The sequence below is a fragment of the Nycticebus coucang genome, chromosome 6 (assembly GCF_027406575.1).
Source record: "Nycticebus coucang isolate mNycCou1 chromosome 6, mNycCou1.pri, whole genome shotgun sequence".
Classification (NCBI taxonomy): domain Eukaryota; kingdom Metazoa; phylum Chordata; class Mammalia; order Primates; family Lorisidae; genus Nycticebus; species Nycticebus coucang.
The window spans coordinates 77,185,780-77,213,185 of NC_069785.1; the positions used below are offsets into that span (position 1 = coordinate 77,185,780).

The 27,406-nt window shown below is 45.4% G+C and overlaps 1 protein-coding gene across 3 annotated transcripts; it reads right to left on the minus strand.

The window, feature by feature from the left end:
• Positions 1 to 9,051: 9,051 nt before the first annotated feature.
• On the minus strand, positions 9,052 to 25,481 carry UBL7 (ubiquitin like 7). Of its 3 annotated transcripts, none has more exons than XM_053594467.1 (11): positions 25,398 to 25,481; positions 23,013 to 23,225; positions 22,107 to 22,226; positions 17,048 to 17,130; positions 15,929 to 16,013; positions 15,042 to 15,099; positions 13,937 to 14,070; positions 13,628 to 13,677; positions 13,206 to 13,373; positions 12,519 to 12,641; positions 9,052 to 9,304 (listed from the first exon to the last, which is right to left on the minus strand). In XM_053594467.1, the coding sequence occupies exons 2-11, from the start codon at positions 23,194 to 23,196 to the stop codon at positions 9,167 to 9,169; spliced, it is 1,143 nt and encodes a 380-aa protein (XP_053450442.1). In that variant the 5' UTR covers positions 23,197 to 23,225; positions 25,398 to 25,481; the 3' UTR covers positions 9,052 to 9,166. The 3 variants fall into 3 exon arrangements, with proteins under 3 accessions (XP_053450442.1, XP_053450444.1, XP_053450443.1); XM_053594469.1 differs by having other exon boundaries at positions 25,448 to 25,478; XM_053594468.1 differs by having other exon boundaries at positions 25,363 to 25,453.
• Between the last annotated feature and the right edge of the window lie 1,925 nt (positions 25,482 to 27,406).

Consider the following 27,406-nt stretch of genomic DNA (forward strand, 5'->3'; position numbering starts at 1 on the left):
GGTCCGATTTTTCAAAAGAAGCTGAAAATTGAGTCTTTGTTGAAACTCTCAGCTTTTAAATTTTGGCAAATAATTCAAAAGTTAAAGAAGACAGATATGGTCAATTAAAAACAGATGTGTGGGCCACATCTGGGACTTCCAACATCCCATGAGCTCACTGTGACTGTCTCAAAGGCACAACAGCCTTAGCTGCTACCACACCTGGCTCAACTCTCTGAAAACCATGTCAGGGCTGAGGGCTGGACCAGGAGAATAGAGTGGAAGAAAGCCTCCTTCAGATGCACAGACCATGCCTCACCCTCCCCACAGTGCTGTTCTCACCTCCAAACCTCTTTTAGCACGTTCCTCTCAAGTCCTTGCCTCTTCCTTCTAAGCACCCACTGCTTCCTAGACATCCACTCTGTCCACTGTGAATGGAGAACTTCTCAAGCTGCCACCACCTCTCTTAGCCTTGAGGGTCAATGCTTGCCAATGACATCCCATTCCTGTGTCTCTGTTCTCTCTCCTTGTCATCCTAGGTGCATTTTTATGTGATTGACTCTACCCAAAATTGCTAAGATCTTGGTCTGGCTAGCCAAGTTAAGTGAGGGACAAAAAAAAAAAAGCAAAATTCCAAGGGGAATAGTCAATGATGGAAGGGGGACTGGCAGAGAAGAGACAGACCAGCCCTGTTCTCCTTCCACCAGGGCACTCAGCTCACCTAGAAACATGACAGGTCCCAGGCCTTCTAGGGATGGATAGACCAGCACCTTTAACCAATTTGGCCAACATGGCACTGGGCTTGTGGTGGGAGCGCCATCTGGTGGCCACTCTGGAAAAGGGCCAAGTAAGCAGAAACTGTAGTTTTACACTTCCCAGATTTTCTAGAGTCAACTCCTTCCTTAACCCCACACCCATGCCCCAAATCCATCTCTAAGCCTCTGTTCTCAGTGCCCGTAGCCCGAGGCAGGGGAAAATCTCATGAAAATCATGTGGAATCTCTCTAGACTAACAAAATACCCTGACTACATGCAGCTGAGAGGCTGACCAAGCCAAATCTTGGCCACTGGCCAAGGTAAGCAAGGCCCTGCCCCAGCCCAAACCTCCGTTTGTTTACAAAATGGGAAAGAAGAACTAAAACAGATCTCTTCTTCTGATCTATCTCCTCTCTAGAGCAGAGAGAGAGAAAGCTTTCTCATTTTATCTCTGCATCTCCTCCTGTAAATTGAATCAAATACGCTTTTTAAATGATCTCCATAGCACGGTGGGTGTCCTAGGACCCCCCCAGGTCTGATGTGATCTTTGGGCCTGCAGAGGCCACTCCAGTGAGGAGATCACATGTAACATGCAGACATGTGGTTTTCTTTCTTTCATGAATACAATGATTCAAGAATCTGAAATCTTGGGATTAGAAGTAACTCTTACAGCAGTGTTTTTCAACCTTTTTTTGTTGTTGTTGTTGAGACAGGGTCCCACCCTATGCCCCTGAGCAGAGTGCAGTGGGCGTGGTAGCTCACCACAACCTCAGACTCGGGCTGCGGGCACCCGGCTGCCTCAACCTCCAGAAGCCGCTGGGATTACAGGCGCTCGCCGCGGCGGCTGGGTTTTTCCATTTTTTTCGAGTCGGGGTCTCACTGTCGCTCAGGCGAGTCTCGAACTCCTGAGCTCAAGCGATTCTCCCTCCTCAGCCTCCCACAGTGCTGGGATTACAGGCGTGAGCCACCGCACCCGGCTTCAACCTTTTTTTTAATCTCACAGCACACTTGAACCTATAGTTAAACTCACAGCACACTTAAATTATGCTAATCAAAAAAAGAGTTTAAAAAAGAATATACTTACTGTGCTTTGAACTTCCTTCAAAAATAATTTTTGAGACAGAGTCTCACTTTGTCCCCCTCAGTAGAGTGCTGTAGTGTCATAGCTCACAGCAACCTCAAACTCTTGGGCTCAAGGGATTCTCTTGCCTCAGCCTCCCAAGTAGCTGAGACTACAGGTGCCCGCCACAATGCCTGGCTATTTTTTAGAGATGCGGTCTCGCTCTTGCTCTTGCTGGTCTCGATCCCATAAGCTCAGGCAATACACTTGCCTCGGCCTCCCAGAATGCTAGGATTACAGGCATAAGCCACTGTGCCTAGCTCTCAAAAATAATTTAATTAGTGATCTTTAAAATTGTAGGCATTCCTAAGATCCTCTCAAGGCACACTGGTTGAAAATCAGCCTCAGAGGGTATTCAGTCCAACCTGAGAGCCTCTCACAAGAGCTCTTACAGTGGCCATGCAGCTTCTACTTACATACCTCCAGTGACAATGAGCTCCCTCACGAGCCATACTTATCTGTTTAGTTTAGCTAACACAAAGCCTTCTCCAACACCCAAATGGTGGTCCTAAAAATGCCCTTGGAGGCCACATGGCCACTGATGGTCCTAAAAATGCCCTTGGAGGTCCTAATCCCTCTTCCTAGAATAGAGTTCTTTGAGGATTTCAATAGAGAATTTGTGTCTTTTTCAGGGTACATAACTACCCAGTTTCAAATAGGTCCCTCATGGAGCTTACCTGCTTAGAATCTAATCCTACTTGATTCCTAAGACATGATCAGTCATTTAATAAACTTCTACACAGCCCTTCCTAGGTGCTAAGCAATCCAGACTGAGCCCCTCCCTTTCAAAGGTCAGACCTCAGATCAAAACACAATATCTAGGGTGGAGACTGAGCAGTAAAGGGCTAAAAGACTGTCTTCATCGCTAAAAAGACTGTCTTCATCGCTCCTGATTCTAGCACCTCCAAAGGCACTGTCTTATTGGGTTGAGACACCAAGCTATTAAATCCTGTTGATCTTAGCCCAGGGTTATCCTTGGGTCAATTCCCAACCACCAATAGTGGCTCTCTGGGATGCTGGTTTGAGAAAGATTGTGAGTTTGAATCTGGGCCCAGTGGGAGAAGAAAGGAGACTCCATGCTTCATTAGAGCAATTAGTTTTCTGACTGAAGGACCCCAGACTTTCCTTGATCCAGTCCTTCTTGTTAGGGTTACCATAATTTGCCATGTATATTGTGCACTTTTTTGCCCAAATTTTTGAAGGGAAAAATAAGGATGCTCATTATATGTGGATAGTACTAATACCATTATCTATATAAACGCTCTGATACCACCCTGGCACAGTGGGTCACACTTACAATCCTAGAGCTCTGGGAGGCTGAGATGGGTGTATTGTTTGAGCTCAGGAGTTTGAGACCATCCTGAGCAAGAGGAAGACCCCGTCTCTACTAAAAAATATATTAGATGGGCACTGTGGGAGCTACTTGGGAGGCTGAGGCATGAGGATGGCTTGAGCCCAAGAGTTTGAGGTTGCTATAAGACAGTGGTTCTCAACCTGTGGGTCGCGACCCACAGAACTGTATCAAAGGGCCATGTCATTAGGAAGGTTGAGAACCACTGCTGTAAGCGATGTTGATGCCACTGGCACCCCATCCAGAGCCAGAGTGAGACTCTGTCTCAAAAAAATAAAAAAAGAAGAGTGCAAGACCAGCCTGAACAAGAGACAGGCCCATCTCTACCAAAAAATAGAAAAAATAGCTGGGCATTGTGGTGGGCACCTGTAGTCCCAGCTACTTGGGAGGCTGAGGCAGGAGGATCACTTGAACCCAGGAGTTTGAGGTTGCTGTGAGCTAGGCTGAGGCCATAGCACTCTGGACTGGGCAACAGAGTGAGATTATGTCTCAAAACAAATCCACAATGGTTTTACTTCTTTTATTTATGCTTATGCATTAAAAATGTAGTTCTAGAAAGCAATAATGATATTCATATGTAAAATAATAGCCTGGAATATAGTAATCACAGTGGACTTGAAAACCCAACTTGCTGTGATACCTGCTGGGCTAACCAGCCAACTGCAACCTCCTGATTTGTCAGTAAACAAGCCCTTTAAGGCTCTAATGAAAAAAGAGTGGATGTCATGGATGCAGTCAGCTAGTAATGATTTAACACCCACAGGCAGAATCAAGAAAGCATCCATCATCCAAGTTTGTGATTGGATCCTAAGACCATGGAATGGTGTCAAGAAGGAACTGGTTCTGAAATCATTTTTAAAATGCAGCATCAGCAATACTATGGATGGAACTGAGGACGATGAAATTGACTGGGATGAGAAAAGCAACTCTTGAGAAGACACTGGTAATGTAGAAATTGAAGATGATACTGCTGATATTGACAGTGATGAAAGGCTCCTGGCCTTCTATGATGTGTAAATACCATAAATTTGTTACCAGTACATAAAATTTCTGGTACCTTGTACCTGTTCTTGTATTTTGTAATTATTTGTTACATACAATTTATTATACCATAATATGTTAAAAAATAAATGCTAAAATTCCTTTATGGTACAATAAACAATTACCTAGATATAAACAAACAAAAATTTGAATTAAAAAATTAAGTTTTTTTCCTGAAAGTTTGGGCCAAAAACATGGGTGCACGTTATACACAGAAACACATATACACAACAAAATATGGTATTTCATTGTTTGGGCCCTGACTTCATTCTAGAACATTTACCAGTCCAGCTTTGAGTGCGTGGCATCTCTGATAGACGCTGTCAACATCCACTTATATATACTGAGGGGAAATATCAAATGGGATACAACTGAGGCACCAATAAGTTAGGTCACCTGTGGAAACCTTAGACAGTATAACTTAGAAGCCTAATTCCCCTCCAGGACCTGAACCACTGCTCCCAGGGTGAGTGGTTAGCAGACCTATCAGCCAGTCAGGTCCAAAGCCCCAGGCAGGTGCACTGATGGCATCATACTTATACAATCCCACCCAAGCCTTCGGAAGGCCTGTTTCCCAGCATACAGTCATGTCCTACAAACCGAAAGCACACATTTGTACACTAGATAATCACTAGTAGATAATAGTATCTCGTACACTATCTCGTATACGATTATCTACTTCTCAGAGTTGTTATAAGAACCCACTGAGGTGGTGTATGTGAGTGCCTAGCTCAATGCCTGGCACAGAGAGGGTGTTTGATAAATGATCACTATCGTAGTGCATTGCCGTCAGCCAGTTTTGCCAAGATAGAGTAGGCCAGTTCCTGGGTCACCACAAAGGCATTTCAGGCATAGAGGAAGCTGGACTCTACTCCCAAGTTTATGGAAGCAAGACAGGCCCAGGTACAGAGAAACCAAAAGGCACAGCTGAGCTGACCTGAGCCCAGTCCTGGGCCAGAGGGGGTACAAACTATTGGAGAGACTGGGTAAACAGATAGAGAGGCCTGAATTAACTCTCCATCATCCTCACCAAACATTCCTTGCTGAAGCCTGAGGCAGAGGAAACAAGAAGCCACCTCAGGGTAGGGCTCTGAGAGCTTGGTCTGGGGCCCAGGCCATATGGGGCTGAGGCGAGGAGCAGAACTGGGCCCATGTGCCCAGCAAGCTGTGCCAGCCCAGCCCATGCCAGCCCAGCCAAATCTGAGTTATATCAGGAGAAGGGATCTGTTCAGAAAATTCACCCATCTCTACATATTTGCATATTCTATTTCAGGGTCTCTTCCTTTTTTTCCCCTTAGCTTCCTAGAAAAGTTCTTGTGATCATTTCCAACTTCACCTCTGCTGAACTGCTAAAGCTCATTCTCAATCCCATCTCCCTCCAACTACTATCCTATCCCTCACTGGCAGGGTTCTCTACCCTCCCTGCATCCATTGCCTCTTACTAACCCCTGAAATCTGGCTCCCCAAAGTCACCATGGTTCAAGTTGCAAGTTCAAGGTCAGCTCTTATTTTACTAGGTTTGTCTGACCACTGACCATGCCTTTTGTCCAGTTCCTTCCACTTTCTCAGCTTTCTCAGAAGCAGCACATTCTGCCCCACTTCTATGTCTCATGTCTGTAGTCACCTTCCCTATAAAGCCCAACTCCTTAGTAGGTATCCACTTTTCCTCTACCTTTCCCTGAAATGCTGTTACGTTCTCACATGACACAAGCCATCAACTTAGAACTTCCTGACCACCATCTCAGCCCAGAGATGAGTCTATAAGACATCCCCACCTGGCTGTCCCATGCACCCCATTCAAGTCCTCACTTAAGTTCCTTCATTCTTTTCATACCCCCATCCACCTGCTCTCATAGCACCCAGAGCTGATCTGTCCTTCACACCTCACAGCACCCCCTGCTACAGCTCTAGTGGAGGCCCCCACCATATCCCATCTGGAGGCTCCAGTCAGCCTCCTAGCTGGTCGCCCACCCCTTGTCTCACTTCCCACAAATCCAGCCTCCACACAGCTGTCAGATTATCTCACATACATATTTGGTTCCCACTGCCCTGCTGAAACCACCCCAGGGGCGTTCTTTGGCTTCAGGATAAAGCCCAGGTCCTCAGCTGGATCTGAGCCCTCATCACCTCCCATCCTTCCACACTTCAGAAACCATGGGCAGTGGGAGGAAGGGAACCAGCTTCGGACTAAGACAGACCTGAATTTCTAGGCCTGTCTACCTCCTAACTATGAAGCTGTAACAAGTGATCTCACCCCTGTGAACCCTGGTGTCCCCATGTGTTCAATTGTATACTCACCTTTCCCAAAGATCTGATTTTAATTGTAACCCCTAAAGTCTCTCTCTGCCTAATCCTCTCCTTCCCCAACGGCACACTGCCAGGTCAGCCCACTACCTGTCCTAAATGGATCACTGCCACCCCTTCCTCCCTGCTCCCCCTCAGGCTTGCCCACCCCACCTCGGATCTATTCACTACACAGCTGCCAGAGAAACCTTTCTAAAATACAAATCTGACTCTCTCTCCCCTGAATAAAATTCTAAGACTCCCTTATTGCCTGCCCTTGAGGTAAGCCTAAACTCCTTAAATGACTTAATATGATCTAGCCCCCTGCCTACCCAACCCTGCACCTCTGGTCCAGGTGTCATCACCCCACACCCTGACAAGGCCATAGGAGCCATATTTTCTCCCCAATACTCAGCTTAGATGCCACTTTCTTCAAAAAGCTCCTTCCACCCTAACGTAGCCTAAGTTAGCTCCCCTATCTATTAGCCTATGAGCCTATGAGCCCTCACAGCCCCTGGACTTGCCTGGCCCAGTTCTTATCAGGCTTGAGTCTGTCTGCCTTACCAACGACAGAGCTGAGAGCAAGGACACCATCATGTTTAGCCGGCACAGAGCAAAGGCTCAATGTTTGTTGGAAGGGTGAAAGGGACAATGATGAAGAAGGACTCCTTGGCCCATGGAAAACCCCAGGCTCAGTGGGGACACTTATCAGACCCAACATACACTATTAGAAACATGGCCAGAGGAAGCAAAGCCAACTTGCCAAGCCCAGGAGGAAAGAGTTGACAAAGAAGGGAAGGGGAAACCATGGGGGTGCTTCAATTCTGGGAAGTACTATAACCAGCATTGGGGGTTGGTTCCTCGGATAGGGCAGGGTGACCCAAATGTTGCACAGCATAAATGGTGTGGAGAAATTCAGGAACCCCAGTGCCTTTGAAGGCAGTCCTTGGAGGCAGGGGAGAGTTCCCACAGAACGGAAACCAGCCCTGGGCAGGCAGTATTATGGGGACCCGAAGGGCTGTGTCAGCCCATTTGACCAACACATATCCATGAGGATGGGACTGGCCTTTGTTTCCACCACAAACAAGCAAGAATCATTAGGTTCAAAGACAAAGCTTCCTGGTCTTTGCTCCCAACCACAAAGAGGCAGCTGGGCTCCAGGCAGACCACTGAGGCACAAAGGGACCAGGACACAAGAATACAAATACAAATACAAATCTGACTCTCTGATTTGGAGAGTTCTGAGACTTTTCTGCCAAAGCAAACACCTCTCAATATTAATCCCACGATTGAGAGGGAAATGCAGATATTTATCCTACTTTCCGGCGGAGGTAGCAAAGGACAATGTGCTGCCCAGGCCCTTCTGAGTACCTCCCTTTAAGGGCAACACTAATAAACTAGAAGTCATCCAAAGAAGAGGATATGCTGGAAACCCAAACCAGGACACGTCAAAGGGGCAAGTAAGTCACTCACCACCACTATCGGTAAGTAACTCTAGTCCTGCTAATGTAGAAGAGGAGCAGGCTTGTTCTCAGTAGTCCCGTAGGGCAAAAAGGGGGCTAAGGAGCAAATGCTCTGGGGAGCAGTTAAAGGATAGAATAGGCTGTCCCTGAGTGGTGAACCATATGTCCCAGGAGGAGACAAGTGGAAGCTAAATGACCATGACTGGGAATGGTGGGATGTAACATCTGCCAAGGCACAGGGCACAAACAGCCCTCTCAACTCCTTCCTACCCAAGTTAGGTTCCAAATAAACAAAAAATGAAGGAGTGTTTTCCTTACAAAGACTTCAAAGCACATGAAACACACTTTTTCAACTGGTATATGTATGTGATGCCGAAAGGAAGACCATGCCAAGGGGAAGGAGCACCGGCAGATGGAGCAGCAGCTGGGGGTTGGTGCCCTCTGCAGTATTAAAGCTGAGCTCTGTTCATGTCAGTGTTGGTTAGTATTGTTATTTAACTACTCTTGTATTTACATCTTCAGGACAGAGAAAAGGGTCCTGCCTCCTGGCCAAGCTCTGAGATCTGGATTCTGGCATCATTACAGAATAGGTGTCAAAAAATGCTTGGTGAGAGTAAGCTGGGGAGAGACAAGGAATTTTCTGGAAGTCTTTGGAAAGAGTGATGTAGAAGGCAGGCTGCCCTCATGTGCTCCCCCTGAAAGTCCACCCAGCCACTCCTTAGACTGTGGACAGCTAAGAAGCGTGAGACTCTTCTGGCCATAGCTATAACCCAGCAGCCACTCTGAAGACTGCACAGCAGCCCTGCCCTAGCCTTGGGCATGTCCCAAGGCTGCCATGCCCCACCCAAGGGTCCAGGCTACCACTGGAAACTTCTCCCAAAGGTGAACATTGGTATCACACAGCATCCATGATATGGATCTAAAATCTTCCACCCAAGGACCAGACCCAGTGGCCAGCCCTGCTCCCTGATGCCAGAGCACCAAGACCCACACACCTTACTTGTCCCACTGTCTCCACCACCTCAGATCAGCCAGAAAACCAAGCACTGAACAAAGTAGGAGAGTTGAACATCAGGTATATTGGGGAGGGGAGAGATGGAGGCACCTTCCTAAGTGCCTCCCATGAGATGCAGCCTCTACAATGTGCTCGGGAGGCTCAGGAAGAACAGGAGATTCATGGGGCTCCTCCAGCAAAGATGAGCTCCAGGGCTGCCTGGATGTCCCCCCCGGTGGCCTGCAGGGCCCTCAGGCTCAGCTCATCATCCTGGATGCCCATGTCACGCAGCTGCTGCAGTTGGGGCTGCCACTGGCTCTGTGGAAAGACAGAAGCAGGCAGAAGCCGTTAGCTGGGATCCTAATGAAAATTAACAAGGTCTGTGCTTTCGGGAGAAGGAAAAGTGCAGTCCTACACCAAGGTCGCTGATGTTAAGTTCCATGAACACGGGGCTTCTAGGAAGACTAAAAGATAGGCGTGAGAGTGAAGAGAACAAATTCAGTTTTATGATTAAAAAAGGAAATTCTTAGCATAAGGATAAAAAGAGAAAGCACATATTACTCAGTGTCTAAATTCCAAAAGACTAAATTACTTTCTTTCTCCTGCTATATGTACACACACACATAAAAATAAATGAGGATAGAGGAATAAAATTTAAAACTAGTTTTGTTTGGTTTCTTTTTTCTTTTTTTTGTTTTTAGAAACAGAACTCTGTTGCCTGGGCTAGGGTGTAATGGCATCATCACAGTTCACTGCATCCTTAAACTCCTGGGCTCAAATAATACTCCAACCTTGGCCTCCAGAGTAGCTGGGACTACAGGTACACACCACCACACCTGGCTAATTTTTGTTTTGTTTTTTTTTAACATGATATGCAGTGAAGTCTAACTCTCACCCACTCCCATCCCTACCCTACATAACCGATTTTATTTTCTGAGGAAATATAAATATACATTCTTACATTTACCCTTTTCTTATACCCCTGTTCTACATCCTTTCCTAAAAAAATTTTTTTAACATTATCAGTCTATCCTCAGTATCTTTCTGGGCAGGTATATTAAAACACTTTTTAATAATTTACAATATTCCAACCCATGTAAGTCCTGTAATGTACCATGACTGGGCTATTTCTTATCTGCCATTACGAGATAATTATTACAAATAATGCTGCTATGACTGACTCCGTACAAATGTCATTTTCTACATCTCTAGGATAAATTCCTAGAAAGAAGATTCTTAGGAATGACATGGGTTCAAGGGCATGTACTTCCTTTTCAGTGAATAGTTCATATCTTTTCCCCATTTTTTTTTTTTTTTTGTAGAGACAGAGTCTCACTTTATGGCCCTGGGTAGAGTGCCGTGGCATCACACAGCTCACAGCAACCTCCAACTCCTGGGCTTAAGCGATTCTCTTGCCTCAGCCTCCCGAGTAGCTGGGACTACAGGCGCCCGCCACAACGCCCAGCTATTTTTTTGTTGCAGTTCGGCCGGGGCCGGGTTTGAACGGTATATGGGGCCGGCGCCTTACCGACTGAGCCACAGGTGCCGCCCCCTCTTTTCCCCATTTTTTTTTTTTTTTTTTTTGTAGAGACAGAGTCTCACTTTATGGCCCTCGGTAGAGTGCCGTGGCCTCACACAGCTCACAGCAACCTCCAACTCCTGGGCTTAAGCAATTCTCTTGCCTCAGCCTCCCGAGCAGCTGGGACTACAGGCGCCCGCCACAACGCCCGGCTATTTTTTGGTTACAGTTTGGCCGGGGCCGGGTTTGAACCCGCCACCCTCGGTATATGGGGCCGGCGCCCTACCGACTGAGCCACAGGCGCCGCCCTTTTCCCCATTTTTTTATTGGATTCTAGCATTCCCTGAGTTACAAACATCTGATTTAAGTACAACTCACACTTATAAACAGGATATTACAGTAAGTCCCTGAGTTACAAATATCCGACTTATACTTATGAATGGGAGCTATTACAGGTAATAGGTAAAATGTACCTGTTCCAACTTACACACAAATTCCATTTAAGAACAAACCTACAGAACCTACCTCATTCATAACCCAGGGACTGGCTGCATTTGTCTTAAATTTCTAAATCTCTACACAACAGAGAGATTTTTGACCTTTATGTGATATGTGTTACAGATTTTTTTTACCACTGGATTGTTAACTTTGCTTCTCTTTTTTTGTTTGGTTTGCCACATAGAAATTTTCACTTTTACAAACTTAAGATGTGTAACTCTTTTACTTAATGGCTCCCAGATTTTGAGTTTTAGCCATGAAAGGCCTCCTCTACTATGTATGTATAAAAATTTAAAGAAAGTCATCCACATTTTCTTCTAATGTTTTCATAGCTTCATTAATCTATTTCATGACAGGAGGGAAGTAAGTAACTTACAGAAGACAACACGTCCACACGGGGAAAAGGGCAATGCAAAGGGGACAAAATGCAAACTCAGAGAATGCAGAGGGTTTTACAAACCCCCACACATATGAGCTCAGATTCATTTTACAGGCCAGGTAGAGCCAGCAAAGCTCTCGAGCTGGGGAACAAAGTAAACCAGCCTCTAGCTAAGGAATGTGAGAGAACGGAGAAGACAAGTTCACATGTCCTGCTCCCCTCACTGTCTACAAGGGCCACATAAAGTAGTGAAAACCACTGGAGCTTTTGGATGACCTGTTTTGACCCTGTTTTTATGATTTTGTCTGAGGGTTATGACCTCAGACAAGTTCCAGGATGGAGGCTCCCCCCACAGGTTTACTGAGAGAAGGGAAATAGGCATGAAGCAAACAGCTCATTCCTGACAAAATGCCGCTGAGCCCTTCAGTCTCCCACTCAGCTGCTAGGGTGACCTTTCTGCTCCTTAAAGCACCTATGGCTCCCTAACTTGAAGATCAAGTCTAATCCTTCTAGGTTGGTATTCAAGACCCCTTGAATATTCTATTCTAGCCTTGTAGTTTTGATCTTCAGTCTAATGCTCTCCCAATTGAGTTATTTCAGCTCACTTTTTGTTCTTAAGCCTTGTAGTTTTGATATGCAACACAGACCTCAGAGTTGCCTCTGCCTAGAAATCACCCGCATCCCCACCTCTCTAACCTCTAACGAATTCTTTGACAATCAGCTTAAACACCCTCAAAAAGTTTTGCCTCATCTAGGACCCCATGTCAAGGGCTTTCCCCCTTGCTGCTCCACAGTTCAGTACCTGGCTGGTGCCCCTCCACAGCATGGATAAGAACCTGCTTCTCGCTAGCCCCAGTACCAAACCCAGGCCTGGTATGTGCCTGCTCAATGCTAAATGATTAAAACCAAAATGATTATCTAAGGCAGGTGGTCAGGGAAGTCAGGCCACAGTCACTGGAACAGGAGGAGAAGACCACAGGGACCACTGTAAGAGTGTGCCCTTGCTAGAAACACTCCTCACCTGTCACTGCCATGCTCTAGCTGTTCCGAGGGTTAAGCATGCCGAGAACAGAAAAAGGCTCGGCATTCAAAATAACAAGGAAGCCTCACGGAAACCAGGACACAGGAAGACTGACCTGAAGGCTGGGCTGCCCAGAGGCCTGCAGGGCATGCTGTAGGGCTTGGCTGAAGAGATCGTTGGTGATGGGTGTCCCTGACTGTACGCCAGAGGACATTGGCGAAGTCCCTGAGGAATGGCCCTAGAGAAAAATCAGTGGTCAATGCCAACCTCAGAGCCATCACAATCTCAGAGTAGACATCCATGTTGTCATATCACCCACAGTGCTCCTGGGGGTGGCCAACTACTGCCTCCCAACAGGGGCCTGCCATGAGATAACCACACAAAGGTACCTATGTAGGTAGGGAAGATTTTATTCTCTTCTGCTTGGAGGGCCCTGACCCAGCCTAGGACCCTAGCACTGTGAGAAATGGTCTTGAAAGCTAGAACGATTTATCACCAGACATGCTTTAAGTCAGTGATGTCTGCTCCCTGTCAGGAGTGAGGAAGGGCACATTGTGTGAGAGGACGTTCTTCTAAACTATGAGGAGAAATCAATCAGGACTGTGCTAAACCCTGGACCTCTGATCCCTTATAGCAAGTGAGGTGGAAGTCACCCAAGCTGTAGTAAGAATCCCCACCAGCGATCCAGGGTTCAGCTCAAGCCAATTCTAGCACCAGGGCTAGCAAAGGCAAAGCTATCCTACTGTTAGGGAGCTTCTCCCTGGGGAACCCAGTTTTGGTCTTCCCAGCCCTCTGTCCATACCTGGGTACCAGGAGTCGGCGTGTGAGAGCTACTCTCCGGAGTACTGGCCAGGGCCAGGGCAGTGGCCAGCTCACTCTGGGTTATTGGCCGGGGCCCAGCAGCACCACTGTACCCAAGAGAGGCTGGGCGGGAGCTGGGTGTGCTGCTAGAGGGCGTGGAACGGGTGCTCTGGAGAAAGGAGGCACAAGGAATCAGAGCAGGGCACTGTGAAATTCTCAAATGAACCCCACCCTGCTCCAGAAACAGTTCTCAGGAAGACTAAGCTCCCAAATTCAGACAGGAATCTAGAAAAAGCAACAGCCTGACATGGTCTTGGCTCCCTAAGGGCCTATGACCACCTCCCAACCTGGGTTTGCCAGGAGCCAAGAGCAGCTCATACCTACCACCACCTCCCCTAAATGGCAGGCAGGGAGGCCACTTACTGGGTGAAAGTCATCCTCATCATCTGAAAGCCCTTCAAACAGGAAGCCACCTGGAGGAGGGTGAACAGATTTCAGGAGGAAGAACAGAAAGGCACAGGCGCAGCTCCAGAATCTCAGCTCAAGTTACTCTCCAAATTCATATTTTTATCTCTCCCCTTGGAAAATTACAGGACAGATGCACTTCCTGACTCAAACCGAGAGTTCCCAAGGAACGCCCTCTGCTGATACTATACATAGCTGCTGAGTAAAGCAAATCCCTGGGCCACTGCCAGCTCCCAAGGGCCTACTTTACACTCCCCTGGGGCTCACCTGGCATATCCCGGTACGAGCCAGAGGGCATGTTCCGGGAAGACGAGTCAGCCCCTGGCATCGGGGCACTGCCTGCTACCGAGTGTAGAACCAGGATGATGGCATTGACCAGGGCCGGGTGTGCAGGCACCAATCTAGGACAGGTAGGAAGAGACCCAGGGGTGACTAAGAAGGAAAGAGTACCCTCAGCCACAACAGGAGTTCTGGGTGCCCCTTCACAACAAGGGAGGCACCTGTGCCTGCCCTCAAGTTCCTCAGTCTTCAGCATTTTCCCCCAGGAAGCCCAATCCTCCTGTGGATCTGCCCCAAGCAACAGCAGCAAGGCCTTCAGTTCCTAGATCTCCTAGGGATACTTTACCTTCTCCTCAGGCAAGGCATGATAGGGAAGATACAGCCTGGTAGGCTTGGGGTTCAACCTCTGGTCCACTTGTCATCACCCCTACACTAGGCAACCTTAGACAGGGCCCTTCTCTTCTCAGGGTGGGACCATTCTCTCTCTTCACTTAGAAAATAAGAGGGGCGGCGCCTGTGGCTCAGTCGGTAAGGCGCCAGACCCATATACCGAGGGTGGCGGGTTCTAACCCGGCCCCGGCTGAAATGTAACCAAAAAACAGCTGGGCGTTGTGGCAGGCGCCTGTAGTCCCAGCTACTCGGGAGGCTGAGGCAAGAGAATCACTTAAGCCCAGGAGTTGGAGGTTGCTATGAGCTGTGTGATGCCATGGCACTCTACCGAGGGCCATAAAGTGAGACTCTGTCTCTACAAAAAAAAAAAAAAAAAAAGAAAATAAGAGAACATGTCCCTTCCAGCCCTAACAGTTTATGGATACCTGCCTCTCCTTTCCTCAGCTCCCTAAAATCTACAGAATGAAAGCTAAACTGAGTCTGATAGGCAGAGCCCTCTCCCTCAGAATTCCATTTCCTCCTGACATTCTTCCTATGTCCCTGCCCTTGCCCCTTCTCACCTCCAAATGTTATGAGAAGACAGATCTGGCGATACACTGTAGATAGTCTCCAAGAACAGATTCCAGCCAGGGTGACAATTAGGTTTCTGTTCTGACCATGTGTGGAGAAATAAGGGACTCTCTACTATAACAGTTATACTTACGTATCAAGCATGTTGGGATCAGCAAAGACAGAGAAGAGATCCTTGTCCTGGAGAACCCCTGAAAGAGAACAGGAGTCACGTCAGACAATAGAAATCTTGCCAGATCCAGGAGGGAGAAAATGCTAGGGCTTGGCACCCGTAGCACAGTGGTGACGGCACTAGCCACATATACAGAGGCTGGCGGGTTCGAACCCGGCCGGACCAGCTAAACAACAATGACAACTGCAACAAAAAAAAGCCAGGCGTTGTGGCAGCCACCTGTAGTCCCAGCTACTTGGAAAGAGAGAATCTCTTAAGCCTAAGAGTTTGAGGTTGCTGTGAGCTGTGACGCCACAGCACTCTACCAAGGTCAACATAGTAAGACTGTCTCAAAAAAAAAAACAGAAAATGCTTTAGGTATCAGAGCAACAGGCTCAACAGCAGGGACACAGGACCATAAATCAGCCCTCACGAATAGAAGAAGCGAAACACCAAGCCACACAACCCGAGTGTTCTTTCGTGTTTCAATGGGACAGTCCCTTTTCTCCCCTCCCCCTTGCACTTAAATCACATACTGAGTAACAATATGCTGGTCTCTTTCTCCTCTGGGTTCCTCCCTTATTTATCAAGGCATACAGAACATCTTCCCTGATTGCTGGGATATGGACTAACTATTGCCCTCATTTGGCATCCTTGTGCCTTCATTTATGATGTTAGGCCATTACCTCTCTGTGGGACTGAGAGCTCTCAGAGGGCTGGGTATGTCAAACACATCTTGATGACTCTCCCTCTTCCCATAAGACCAGTGATTCTTCAGAAGATAGTCAAGTCTCTTTAGGGTAATTGCCTTCTCCTGGTATCTCCTTTTCCAACAACTAATATTTTCTCAAATCTAGTCCTGCACTTACCAAGAGCAATGGGGTCACTGCTGAGGCCTGGGGTGGCCACAATGATCTGATCCAAAGACTCCTTATTGCTAAGCATCTTAAAGACCTGCAGGAGAAATAGGGAAGCTGAGCACTCCAACCAGCTCAATGCACTCATCAAATACCCACACTCCGCTGAAGGACATACTCCCACTAAGTGCTTACACATATAACACCACAATGGAACAATAACCCCAGAAACAGATGAACCTCTTTTGCTCTGAGATCTTGGCTTACTGGAGGGAAAACAAACAATTAAAAAAAAGAAAAGAAAAAAGCAAGACTACAATAAACCTTCAATCTCTGTGGTCCCATCCTCTATCTACAGCTCTAACGCTTCCAAAATAAAAGCTCTCATTAGAAGCCCAATAACAAAGGTTTCTCTAGGCCCCAAAAGTCCTTTTCAATCTCTATACAACTACTATTTCACATTCATATACATTAGGAAATTCACAGATGTATTTTGCCTGTCAACTCTCCTATACAAAGACATCAGCCTATTTCCCCAATGAGGACATTCAGGTAAAAGGGTGGTAGGCAGGCAGTTCATCCAAAGTTAAAGAATAAGGCCAAACTGAAACAATATGTAGATCCTTTGGCTATCAACAAAATCATTCCATGAAGTCAGTATCAGGAGAGGCTGTATCATTATCATTAAAAAGCCTGATGGAGGCTCGGCGTCTATAGCTCAAGCAGCTAAGGCGCCAGCCACATACACCAGAGGCCTGCCAAACAACAATGACAACTACAACCAAAAAATAACCAGGCATTGTGGCGGGCACCTGTCAAGCCCAGGAGTTGGAGGTTGCTGTGAGCTGTGACACCATAGCACTCTACCCAGGGCGACGGCTTGAGGCTCTGTCTCAAAAAAAAAGATAAATAAAAATTTAAAAAATAATAATAAATAAATAAATAAAAAGCCTGATGGATACAGGCTCTTTGGGGAAAGAGAGAGATCTACCGAGGCCCACAGACATGGCAAAAACTCCCCAAGGAACTTCTGGTTGCCATGGCAACAGGCTTCTAGCTCCTACTCCACAGCCCTTGCCTGTATTTACACCCTTTGCCACAGTCCTGGCTGGGGCTGTGGCATACACTCACCGCCTCCCTGTAGGAAGAGCTGCTGTGCAGGGCAGTGTGCAGCACCCGAAACTCCCTCATGGCAGCCACTTTGTCCACGGGTTCTAGGGAACAAGACACTCAGAGTTACCCCACAGCTCAAGCCCTGTCCCTACATGGCAACATCATTTTAACATGTGCCCAGGTATGGCCTGGTATACAGGCTCCCTGCGTAAGAATGTGAGTAGCCATTCATAAAAACCCATTTGTGCCACAGATGTGAAAACTCCACACTCTTATAAGTATCTTCCACAGATAAACAAATTCAAGTTCCAGCAGAGAAGAATCTCACTACATGAAAGAAACTGCTCTGAAGTCTGAATTCCAGACTTCCTATATTTTAACCAACCCAGTAGACTTTTACACAACGATTTACAATAAATGAGCTGAGTAGGCTAAGAAGTGAGGGCTGCTGTTGGAGTTCTTTCTCCCAGAGGACCCACAAGAGAGAAGGGTTAGCCATGCTGTCCTTGATTAAAAGGTGCTCAGCGCTGCAAAATCACCAGGGGCCACTAGTCCCTACAGTCAAGCTGTGTTTGCCAACAGGACCATTTACATTTCAGGACAGATAGACACGCACCATTCAAGTGAACAGCTTGTGCCAGGAGGGGTAGCAGAAGGAGCTAATAAGCTCTTAAAAACATAGGTGAGGCCGAGTGCCATGACTCATGCCTGTAATCCTAGCACTCCGGAAGGCCAAGGTGGGTAAATCGCTTGAGCTCAGGAATTAGAGACCAGCATGAGCAAGAGTGAGACCTCCATCGCTACTAAAAACAAAAAATGCAGCTGGACGTTGTGGTGGGTGCCTCTAGTCCCAGCTACTTGGGAGGCTGAGGCAAGAAGATCACTTGAGCCCAAGAGTTTGAGGTTGTAGTGAGCTATGATGATGCCACGACACTCTACCCAGGGTGACAGAATGAGACTCTGTCTCAAAAAGGAAAAAAAAAAATAACATGGGTGAGATGCTGAAAAATATAGGCTGTTTCCCTAACGTGGCAAGAAAACTATTTTGCTGGCTGACATAACTGATTTCAATACTGTCAATGAAATCTACAAACAGTATTTCAAGAGTAGTTTTCCTGTGGGAGCTGCTTACCAGGTTGTTGCTTTGCCCAAAGTACGCGCAATTGAAACTGAAGCAGTAGCTATCCAAGGACCTCTCACAACAGGATGACCATAAGTGGGCCCCATGTTTGTTTCGGCTGGAATTTTTAACGTCTTAATTTTTACAAATGAAACAATCTCTTAACATCTTAATTTTTATAATTGATGTAGTATCTTAACATCTCAATATTTCCAATTGCTGATATTTTGACTAAAATATCTGGTTATTATTGAAAAACCATGTAATAGGGGTAGCTGAACATGAATTGAAGATTAGATAATGAATCCAGTTACTGATGTGACAAATTAACTTATCTACATTCCTATTACTGAATGTAGGAAAGAGATACTCATTATTTATTCAAATAAGTAAAAGAAAAATAACAGGTAGAAAAAATGAGTTATTGTTCCTGAGAAATAATCAAGAGCACACCTAATTCAAAGTAATTTAATGATGTGAAATATTTAATTCTCATACCAGGTAATTATTTTTTTACTTGAGAAAAATTATTTAAATTTGAATGGTAGAGGTCAAAGAGAAGAAAGCGGACCAAAGTATTATATAGATAATATTTTTCTAATGGAAATAAAATAGATATACAGATCTTAAAAAATAAAACAAGTGCACCATAAGCCATCTTAACAATATAGAACTTGCTGACACATTGTTAAGAGAGAGAAACAGAACACGAAGTATATGCATTCTCTGGCAAAACTACATAAAATGTGTCCATGTGCCCCTGGTCCAAGGCTAGAGGGGACAACAGAAAAACCAGGGTAATAGGATCAGCGAAATTATTATCACTTTGATATTTTCTTTCAGTATTTTGCTTCTTAAAAAAATAAGAAAGACCAAGAAAATACACTGTACTTCTAAAACTCTCAACAAAATTCTGAGCACATGCAAGTGATCTTTGGACACTCAAACACATGAGAAAGTTCAAACATTCAAACATATAAGAAAGTTTAGCAATTGTCTTAGTTTTACTGGTTACCCTACTATTTAGGACATCAGCCCATTTACAGGTGAAGAAATACGGGTAATAGGAGGGGATAGGTAGGAAATTCACCCTAGGTCACCCTTCAAAATGTGGTTACCCTCATCTAGGACCCACTACCTTGAAGGTGCACACTGTATATTGCCCAACTCCAGGGGCACCACTCCCAAAGCAAGGTGAACAGCACCCCTGGGGTTCAGTAGGACAGCCATATCCATACCTATACTTCTGATTACAATTTGTCTCTTTCAAAAAATATTTACCTTAAGTAAATTACCTAATTTATTCAACAGATGCGTACTAAGCATTTACACTGTCCTGGCTTTGGGCAAGGCACAGAAATGTGAAAAATGAAAAGCCTTGCCATCAAGGAACTCTTACAGCAGTAGAAGAAATGATACTACATCAAATACACAATTACAAAATACCATGTTGAGGACCTCAGCAGAGATGTGGATCCAAGCTAGGATGCTAGGAGAAGAAAGGCAGACAGCTATCAGTGAGACGGAGGACGAGGACACACAGCTGTCTCCTAGAGGACACCATTTGAGAGTGGTGTCAAAGGTAGAGCAGATGTTTACTGGGGGGTGAAGGTTATTTCAAGCCTAAGTGAGAACATGTGCAAAGACATGAGAGAATAAAAGAACGTGGTGCTCTGAAGGAACAGTCATTCTTTGTGGCCAGAGGTTGGGGTACAAATTCTGGTTCAAACGGCAAGCTAACCTGAGGTCCTAAAGGGATTTGTAAGTCCCCATAAAAACCACCAAAGGGATCCAGGTAGGGAAGGAGGGATTAATGGGTTCTCCTCCTGTAGGCTCTAATCTAGTGGGAGAATAAGAAATGTATTTCCTTTGGAAAGAAAAGCACTCAAGGAGAAAATATCTAAAATATTGTCACAAAACAATTTCTCCACAGATATAAAAGTTTATTTTCACCTCCCAATAAAAAGCCCATTTCTTTCAAAAATAAATCTCCAGGCAAAAAATGAAAAGGAATCTTAGTATCTAATCAACTAAGAGTAATGGTTGTCTCTGCAGCATCTCTGAGCTAAGTTCATCCTTTGGAAGTGGAAAGCAGCCAGCCCAGGAGAAAGAACATGGGCTCTTGAGCCAAGAAAACGTAGGTCCACATCCCAGCTCTTGCATTAACCTCCTAAGCTGTTGACCTTGAATAAATACATTCCTAACCCTTTTTCTTCCTCTAAGATATGTTAATGCTATTACCTACCCTGCAGAGCCCCTGTAATGATTAAATGAGGTATAAAAGGGAAAAAAACCTGGCTCACAGAAGCCACAAATGTCATTTTCCTTCTGGCAATTGCTCTCTAGCCAAAGGACTTGTATTTGAATAAGTTGGGCTTATGTTCAGTCCAGAGAGAAGGCACGCCATAGGGAATCATGGGCTGTCTCAATAAGATATTAAAAAGGATTCAGTATAGGATTTGGGCTTTGGCTGGGTGATTTGGGGAAAGTTTTTTTTTTTTTGGTGAGTCTCACTACATCACCCTCAGTAGAGTGCCATGGCATTACAGCTCACAGCAACCTCAAACTCCTAGCTCAACCAATTCTCCTGCCTCAGCCTCCCACTAGCTAGGACTGTAGGTGCCTACCACAACACCTGGCTATTTTTTGTTGCAGTTATCATTGTTGTTTAGCTGGCCCGGGTTTGAACCCACCAGCCCCACCTGGTGCCCTAGCCACTGAGCTACAGGCACTGAGATGATTTGGAGGGAAGTTTAAAGAAGCTGGATGCTGTCAGGATGTTGGGGTGATTCTATAATTGGGTATCTTAATAATTCTTATCTATAAGGAAGGAAAAGTAGAACAAGGTGAAAGCTATAATTATTAAAGCAGCAGCAGTCACTCTTATCAGCCAAGATAGAGGGATGTTTGGTCACTCTGATGGTTTGGACAACGCTCAGGTTTTTGTCTGCTTAGAAATGATAAAGATCTTGTTTCTGTCTTCATCCATGATGGCCTCAAAGTGGCCTTGTCTGATGCTGGTGATCTGTACAATTGTTCACATTCTACAAAAGGACTCCAAGGCCTAACTATGAATGCCAAGGAACCTCCCCAGACGTCAAGGGGTCCCTTTCTCTTTCTCACTTCCCATTAGGGTACAAAAGAAGATGTTTTTCTCAACATTTAGAATTAAAAAGAAGGTAAATTTCAAGCTGATAACTAGTAACAGCAATCACAAACATTATAAAAATATGTAAATCTGCCAGTTTAACAAAGCTATTCTGTGTTATACAGCATATCTTTATCCTTGGAGAGACTTTTAAAACACAAATGCAAAATTTAAATTACGAATTCTAAGCAGTACCTTCTATTAATAAATCTAAAAGGCATTTGAAGCTTTGTATAATTTCTCCAAGAGCTATTTTAATACTGTTCGAATATTTTCAGGGAAATAAATTACCAGTATAGCAGGAGTAGTTAGCTGATTGAACAAATCACCACCTGAGGCAGTTTGCAAGAAGATTTGTTAACAAGAGAACAAAATGCACCATTAGAGAAGTGCCAGAAATTCCCAGCTTTTTTTCTAATGAGAACAAAAACAACGAAAGGATACAAAGTTCACTGAGAAACAGTTAACCTAAAGGGGTTTAAGTAGACACACTCCCCACTCTGTTAGAAAACAGTGGCTAAATAATGTAGAAAGTAGAGAAGCAAATCTCCCTGTTACTGGTGTTGGCAGCAAGAAAGTCAAAACTGGACCCTGCTTATCAGACAAAATTGGGCATGTATAGGGTGGGATGGGCATATGCCCCTGATTATCAATATGGTCTCATCAGTATGTCATAAAGACATCCCCTATCATCAGCTCAGTAAATCACCCCTTTAGTCTATAGTCAGGCCTGTGCCTTAAAAATACACAGACTCTTTCTTTATAGATACTACAGAAACTCTGCCGACTAAGGGCCACCCCTCACTCACCAGGTTTCTGATCAGGCTCAGGCCAGGACTTGCGCAGAACATGAACGGTGGACCCAGGCTGAATGCCATAGAAGTCAAGGGTCTGATCATCTTTTAGCTTCCGGCCACAGTAGATCAGATCTACAAAAAGAATTGTCCATTTATATTTTGCTTCTCAAAATAATTTGGATGATTTCTGTCCCCTGAGAACTTTATTTTCATTGGACAGATAGCTGGAGAATGATATGCTTTCAAAGATACTATATAGTAAGTACATTTTAACAATAATTGTCAGCAAGTACAAACTCATAAAATGGATTTATACACAATCTATCTGCAGAAAGGCTCTGGAGCTTAACAACGTAGAGACTTCTTGTTTAAATAAATGGAAAAATGCAACAACAAAAAAGGATTAACCCAATCCAGGTATGACTAAAAACACCTCTCTGTCAGTCAGATTCTTTAGCTATTATAAATTACCCTTTATTATATTTAAGTTCCTACTTTCTCCACCTGGACTACCTCTGCCACCTTCATTTTTTTTTTAACTGCCTTGCTCTAATCAACCAAACTAAAATCCTTCTAATCATCCCTTAAATCCATCTCAAATACCATATACTGAAGAGCCTCCCCTGACTGACCCCTCCTTCCTTAGCCCACCCCAGATTATTTCTTTCATAGAAAGAATTCAACAATGTCATAGTTAAAGAATTTTGTGATAAAGTAGTTCTGCATAACACATGACTAAAACAGCAATCAATAGTTTTATCATATGATTTGTGTTTCTATTTGGGATTTTTGTTAACACTCAATTCCCTGGAGTGTTAACAAAAATCCCAAGCCCTTAATTTACTCTTGTAATTCCACAAGTAACCTCCCCCAAAAGAGATCAGAGCAGCAAACCAATCTCAGTCCAGAGAGACTCACCAATCAGCTCAGGGTCTGGTACAGACTCCTGGAGTTTGCCAGCAATAAGCTGCTTCAGAAATGAAATACTATACCCCCCTAGTGAGTATTCTCCCAGTTCCGTCTCTGGCAACCGAAGAATAGACTTTGGAGCCAGTGGCTGGTCAGCCAGCTTCACCGCCAGGTGCCAGTCTGAGAGAGACATCCTCTCTCTTTCGCGCTCTCTCTTTTTCCCTGTAAAAGAACAAAGCCTCAGTGCTTAAAGTACAGACCACCACCCTAATCCACCCCCAGCTACCAAAGGGCTAAATGACAGACAAATCAGCATAATACTGTTAAAGAAGCAGAGCAGGCAGAATCAGGAGACCAGAACTAGAATCTGGGGTCCTCTCTTTACTCATTCTGTGATGATAGCTCTCTAGGCCCCAGTGTCTGCATCTTTAAAATGGACATAAAAACAAGATCCAACCTAGTAGGAATCTTGCGCTACTCAAATGAGATATCAAATTTTCCCTTATTTACCATTTTCTTGCCACTCCTTATTCACAATTTTCTTCATCTACTTTTGCTTGAACTATTATAACAGCTTTATTACAAATTCTCTGCCCCTTGTCTCTCCATATCAAAGATCTACACCAGGGGTCCTCAAACTGCAGTCCGCAGGCCACATGAGGCGGTATGAATTGTATTTGTTCCTGTTTTGCTTTTTACTTCAAAATAAGATATGTGCAGTGTGCATAGGAATTTGTTCATAGTTGTTTTTTTTTTTTTAACTATAGTCCGGCCCTCCAACAGTCTGAGGGACAGCGAATTGGCCCCCTGTTTAAAAAGTTTGAGGACACCTGATCTACACTGTCACCTAACTCATCATTCTAAAACACAGATCTGATGAAGTTACTTCTCTGCTTAGACCTTCTCCAGTGGCTCCAAACCATGAGTTAGATCTAAACTTCATAGCCTTGCTTACAAAATCACTAACATTCTGGCCCCCTGCCAGCTTCCCTCCAGAAGAGCCCTACCCAACAGAGCCCCCAGAACATGTAAACATACCCCATTAAGCCTCCATTCAGAACAAAGCTCTCCCCCTTTTTACACCTCTGTTCATCTGCTAATTTCCCTTCGCTTTTTCACCTCTTGACAAACTACTACCAAGATCAACCCAAATTCAGCCACCTCTTTCCCCTCTCTTTCCTCTGTTATTCCCATATCTCCTTCAGGCAAATATCTACTTCTCAGGCCCTTCCTCCATCCAACTCAACTCCTGAAGTCCCCTGAAAACAAATTTTTCACCTTTGTTGTCCCCCTGCCTGGCATTTATGAATGCCCAGAAAATAAATCAGACACTCTGAATGTGGAAGAATCTTGCAAAGACAAGACAAGTTCTTATTAAATATAGTAGTCATCATTATTGCTTCCAAAGAGAACTCATTAGGGAAGAGGGGGGAAAAAAAGCTGTGACGGTGCCTAGCTGACCTACTCAAGGTACCTTCTCCTCCAAGTTTAAGACTGGGGAAGGAAAAGGTCTTGAAACCACCCTTACAGATTGATGGGGGAGGTGGTGCAAGGTGAGAGAGAACTAGAGTAAGGGCCCCAAAACTCTGTGAACGAACAGGCCCCGCTAAAATGATAAACTCTGTTAAGGAACAGGCTTAGTTAGCTAAAATAATGACAATAATCAGTCACTGTTCCCTTGTTTGCTACTCTAGAGGGCACAGCTGGTAGCTGCAAGGATTCTTAACTCTTCACAGCAAATAACATCACCTGTTCAGAACCTAGGGGTAGTTTTGAAGCTTTTTCCAGATCCTGCATTCCAGAAGACTGAATGACCCATTCAGCAGAAGAAACTGACTCAACTACTCTTGGACCCTTCACCCAAGGCCTTGCATTCCAGTAACTGACCCACCTACACATCAGCCCCTAACAAAGGTCTGATGCCTCTACCCTGTAACCAGTCAATTAACAGACCCTGACTGCCTAATCCTATGCCCACCAAACTGTCTTTAAAAATCATGTCTCCCTAATTCTTGGGGAGGCGGACTTGACAAATTGCTCAGTTCTCCTTGCTTAGTGCTATGCAGAACAAAGTTTCTCTGCTGTAAACCCTGCGGTCTCTGAATACAGGCTTTCTCTTGGACAGCGGGCAGATGAATCTGGCTGGGCCGCAACAGTCTTTTAAATATACCGTATCTCACTTAATCCTCACAAATGTTTCCTGAAGCAGACATTATCATTCACATTTCATAGATGAGGGAACCAAGACTCAGAAATGTAAAGTCACTGGCCCAAGGTCATAGATAGCTAGTACTGGCGCAGGGGCACTATCTGTTGACAACCCCACCGCTCCCGCGGGACTAGTTAACTATCAACACACTTCGAGTCACGCTGCCCGGGGCCCAGCGCCCTCACCCGTCCCGCGGAAGGAACCCGGCCGCAGAGCCGCCGGTGTAAACACTCACTCTGGCCCGCTCGCCGGAAACCGGAAGCTCCGCGCTGCATTCTGGAAGTTGAAGTTCCCCCTGCGGCCCCGCCCCCTTATAAAAGACCAGTCGGCCAGCAAGGGGCGCTAGTCGCAAAGCTTCCGGTTCCGGGAAGGGCGTAGCTCTTGGTGGGTTTGAAATCTTCCAGCGCGAGGTTTCTTCGTGTTTTCGCTGGGCAGAGCTCTATTGCCTCTGAATCTTCGGGACTGCAAGTTGCAAGAGAAAGCCTAGTGTGGGCTTTTCAAAAGTGATAAACATAAAAAATAAAAATAAATAAATTAAACAAAAAACAAAAGAAGCTATGTGATTCCCGCGCTGTCCTGAGAAACCTTTGAAGTCCGTCGGTTCTGCTAGGTTGTAGGAATGCCCTCTGCTGGAGGCTGGTGGACCCCGGATCCCCCTCCAGAAGTGGCCTTTCCTAAGCGGCCTCTTCAAATACGCCCCAGCGGTACCCAGTCCTCATAAAACGGTTGCCCTCGGATGAAGTCAGTCTCTTGTGCGCTTCTTCACCACTGACTTCTCGAGGCGGACCTACCTATGGAGGTGTACCAGGAACCCTTGCAAAAGCTGGGTCCGTGAGAGTTACTAAATGAAGTTCCTAGTACGCCTTCAACATGCAGTAGTGGGGTTCCTCGAATACTCATTCACAGAATCAGTTTGGGGAGGGGATTTTCCACTGAACTCTCATAGAGAAACTGCTTTTTTTTTTTTTTTTTTTTTGAGACTGAATCTCACTGTCACCCTGTGTAGTGCCACAGCGTCATTATAGCTCACAGCAACCTTAAACTCCTAGGTTCAAGGGATCCTCTTGCCTCAGCGTCCCAAGTAGCTGGGACTACAGGTGCCCTCCAGTCTCACTATGTTGCCCTCGGTAGAGTGCTGTGGCCTCACAGCTCACAGCAACCTCCAACTCTTGGGCTTACGCGATTCTCTTGCCTCAGCTTCCCAAGTAGCTGGGACTACAGGCCCCCGCCACAACGCCCGGCTATTTTTTTGTTGTAGTTGTTATTGTTGTTTGGCAGGCCCAGGCCAGGTTTGAGCCCGCCAGCCCCCGTGTATGGGCTGGGGCCCTAGACACTGAGCTACAGGCGGCGGGCCTGGCTACTTTTCCTGTTTTTAGTAGAGACGGGGTCTAGTTCTTGTTCAGGTTGGTCTTGAACTCCTGAGTTTAGGAGGTCCACCCGCCTCCTCCTCCCAGAATGGTAAGATTACACACGTGAGCCAGGGAGCCAGCCTGACCAGAAAATGCATTATTTTAAATGAAAAAGTTCTGCACCTGCCGGCGCCTTGTGGCTCAGTGAGTAGGGCGCTGGCCCCATATACCGAGGGTGGCGGGTTCCAACCTGGCCCCAGCCAAACTGCAACAAAAAAATAGCCGGGCATTGTGGCGGGTGCCTGTAGTCCCAGCTACTTGGGAGGCTGAGGCAAGAGAATCGCTTAAGCCCAGGAGTTGGAGGTTGCTGTGAGCTGTGTGATGCCATGGCACTCTACCGAGGGCCATAAAGTGAGGCTCTGTCTCGACAAAAAAGAAAGAAAGAAAAAGTTCTGCACCTCTAAAATTGGATTGTGTTTGCTCAGAAGTTAGGATTAGCTAAAATATCAAAGAGGGACTACTTTTGTTTGAGCTTTCCTCAAGGAATTAATTCAAGAACTAAGGTAAGACAAAAGAAAAAAGGGAGCATAAGAAAATGAGGGAAAGATGTTTGGAGAACACTTAGAGATCTAAAAATAGATCTGCCATTCAATCCTATAATTCCTCTACTAGGTATATACCCAGAAGACAAAAAATCACATTATAACAAAGATATTTGTACCAGAATGTTTATTGCAGCCCAATTCATAATTGCTAAGTCATGGAAAAAGCCCAAATGCCCATCGATCCACAAATGGATTAATAAATTGTGGTATATGTACACCATGGAATATTATGCAGCCTTA

What these genes read in the sequence shown, in the direction of transcription:
- UBL7 (XM_053594467.1), bottom strand. Translation starts at nt 23,196, where the DNA reads ATGTCTCTCTCAGACTGGCACCTGGCGGTGAAGCTGGCTGACCAGCCA. An exon ending in GCTCTTCCTACAGGGAGGCG is followed by an intron (nt 16,014 to 17,047) that starts GTGAGTGTATGC and finishes TTTCTCCTGCAG; the next exon opens with GTCTTTAAGATGCTTAGCAA. An exon ending in CTCGTACCGGGATATGCCAG is followed by an intron (nt 13,678 to 13,936) that starts GTGAGCCCCAGG and finishes ACCCTCCTCCAG; the next exon opens with GTGGCTTCCTGTTTGAAGGG.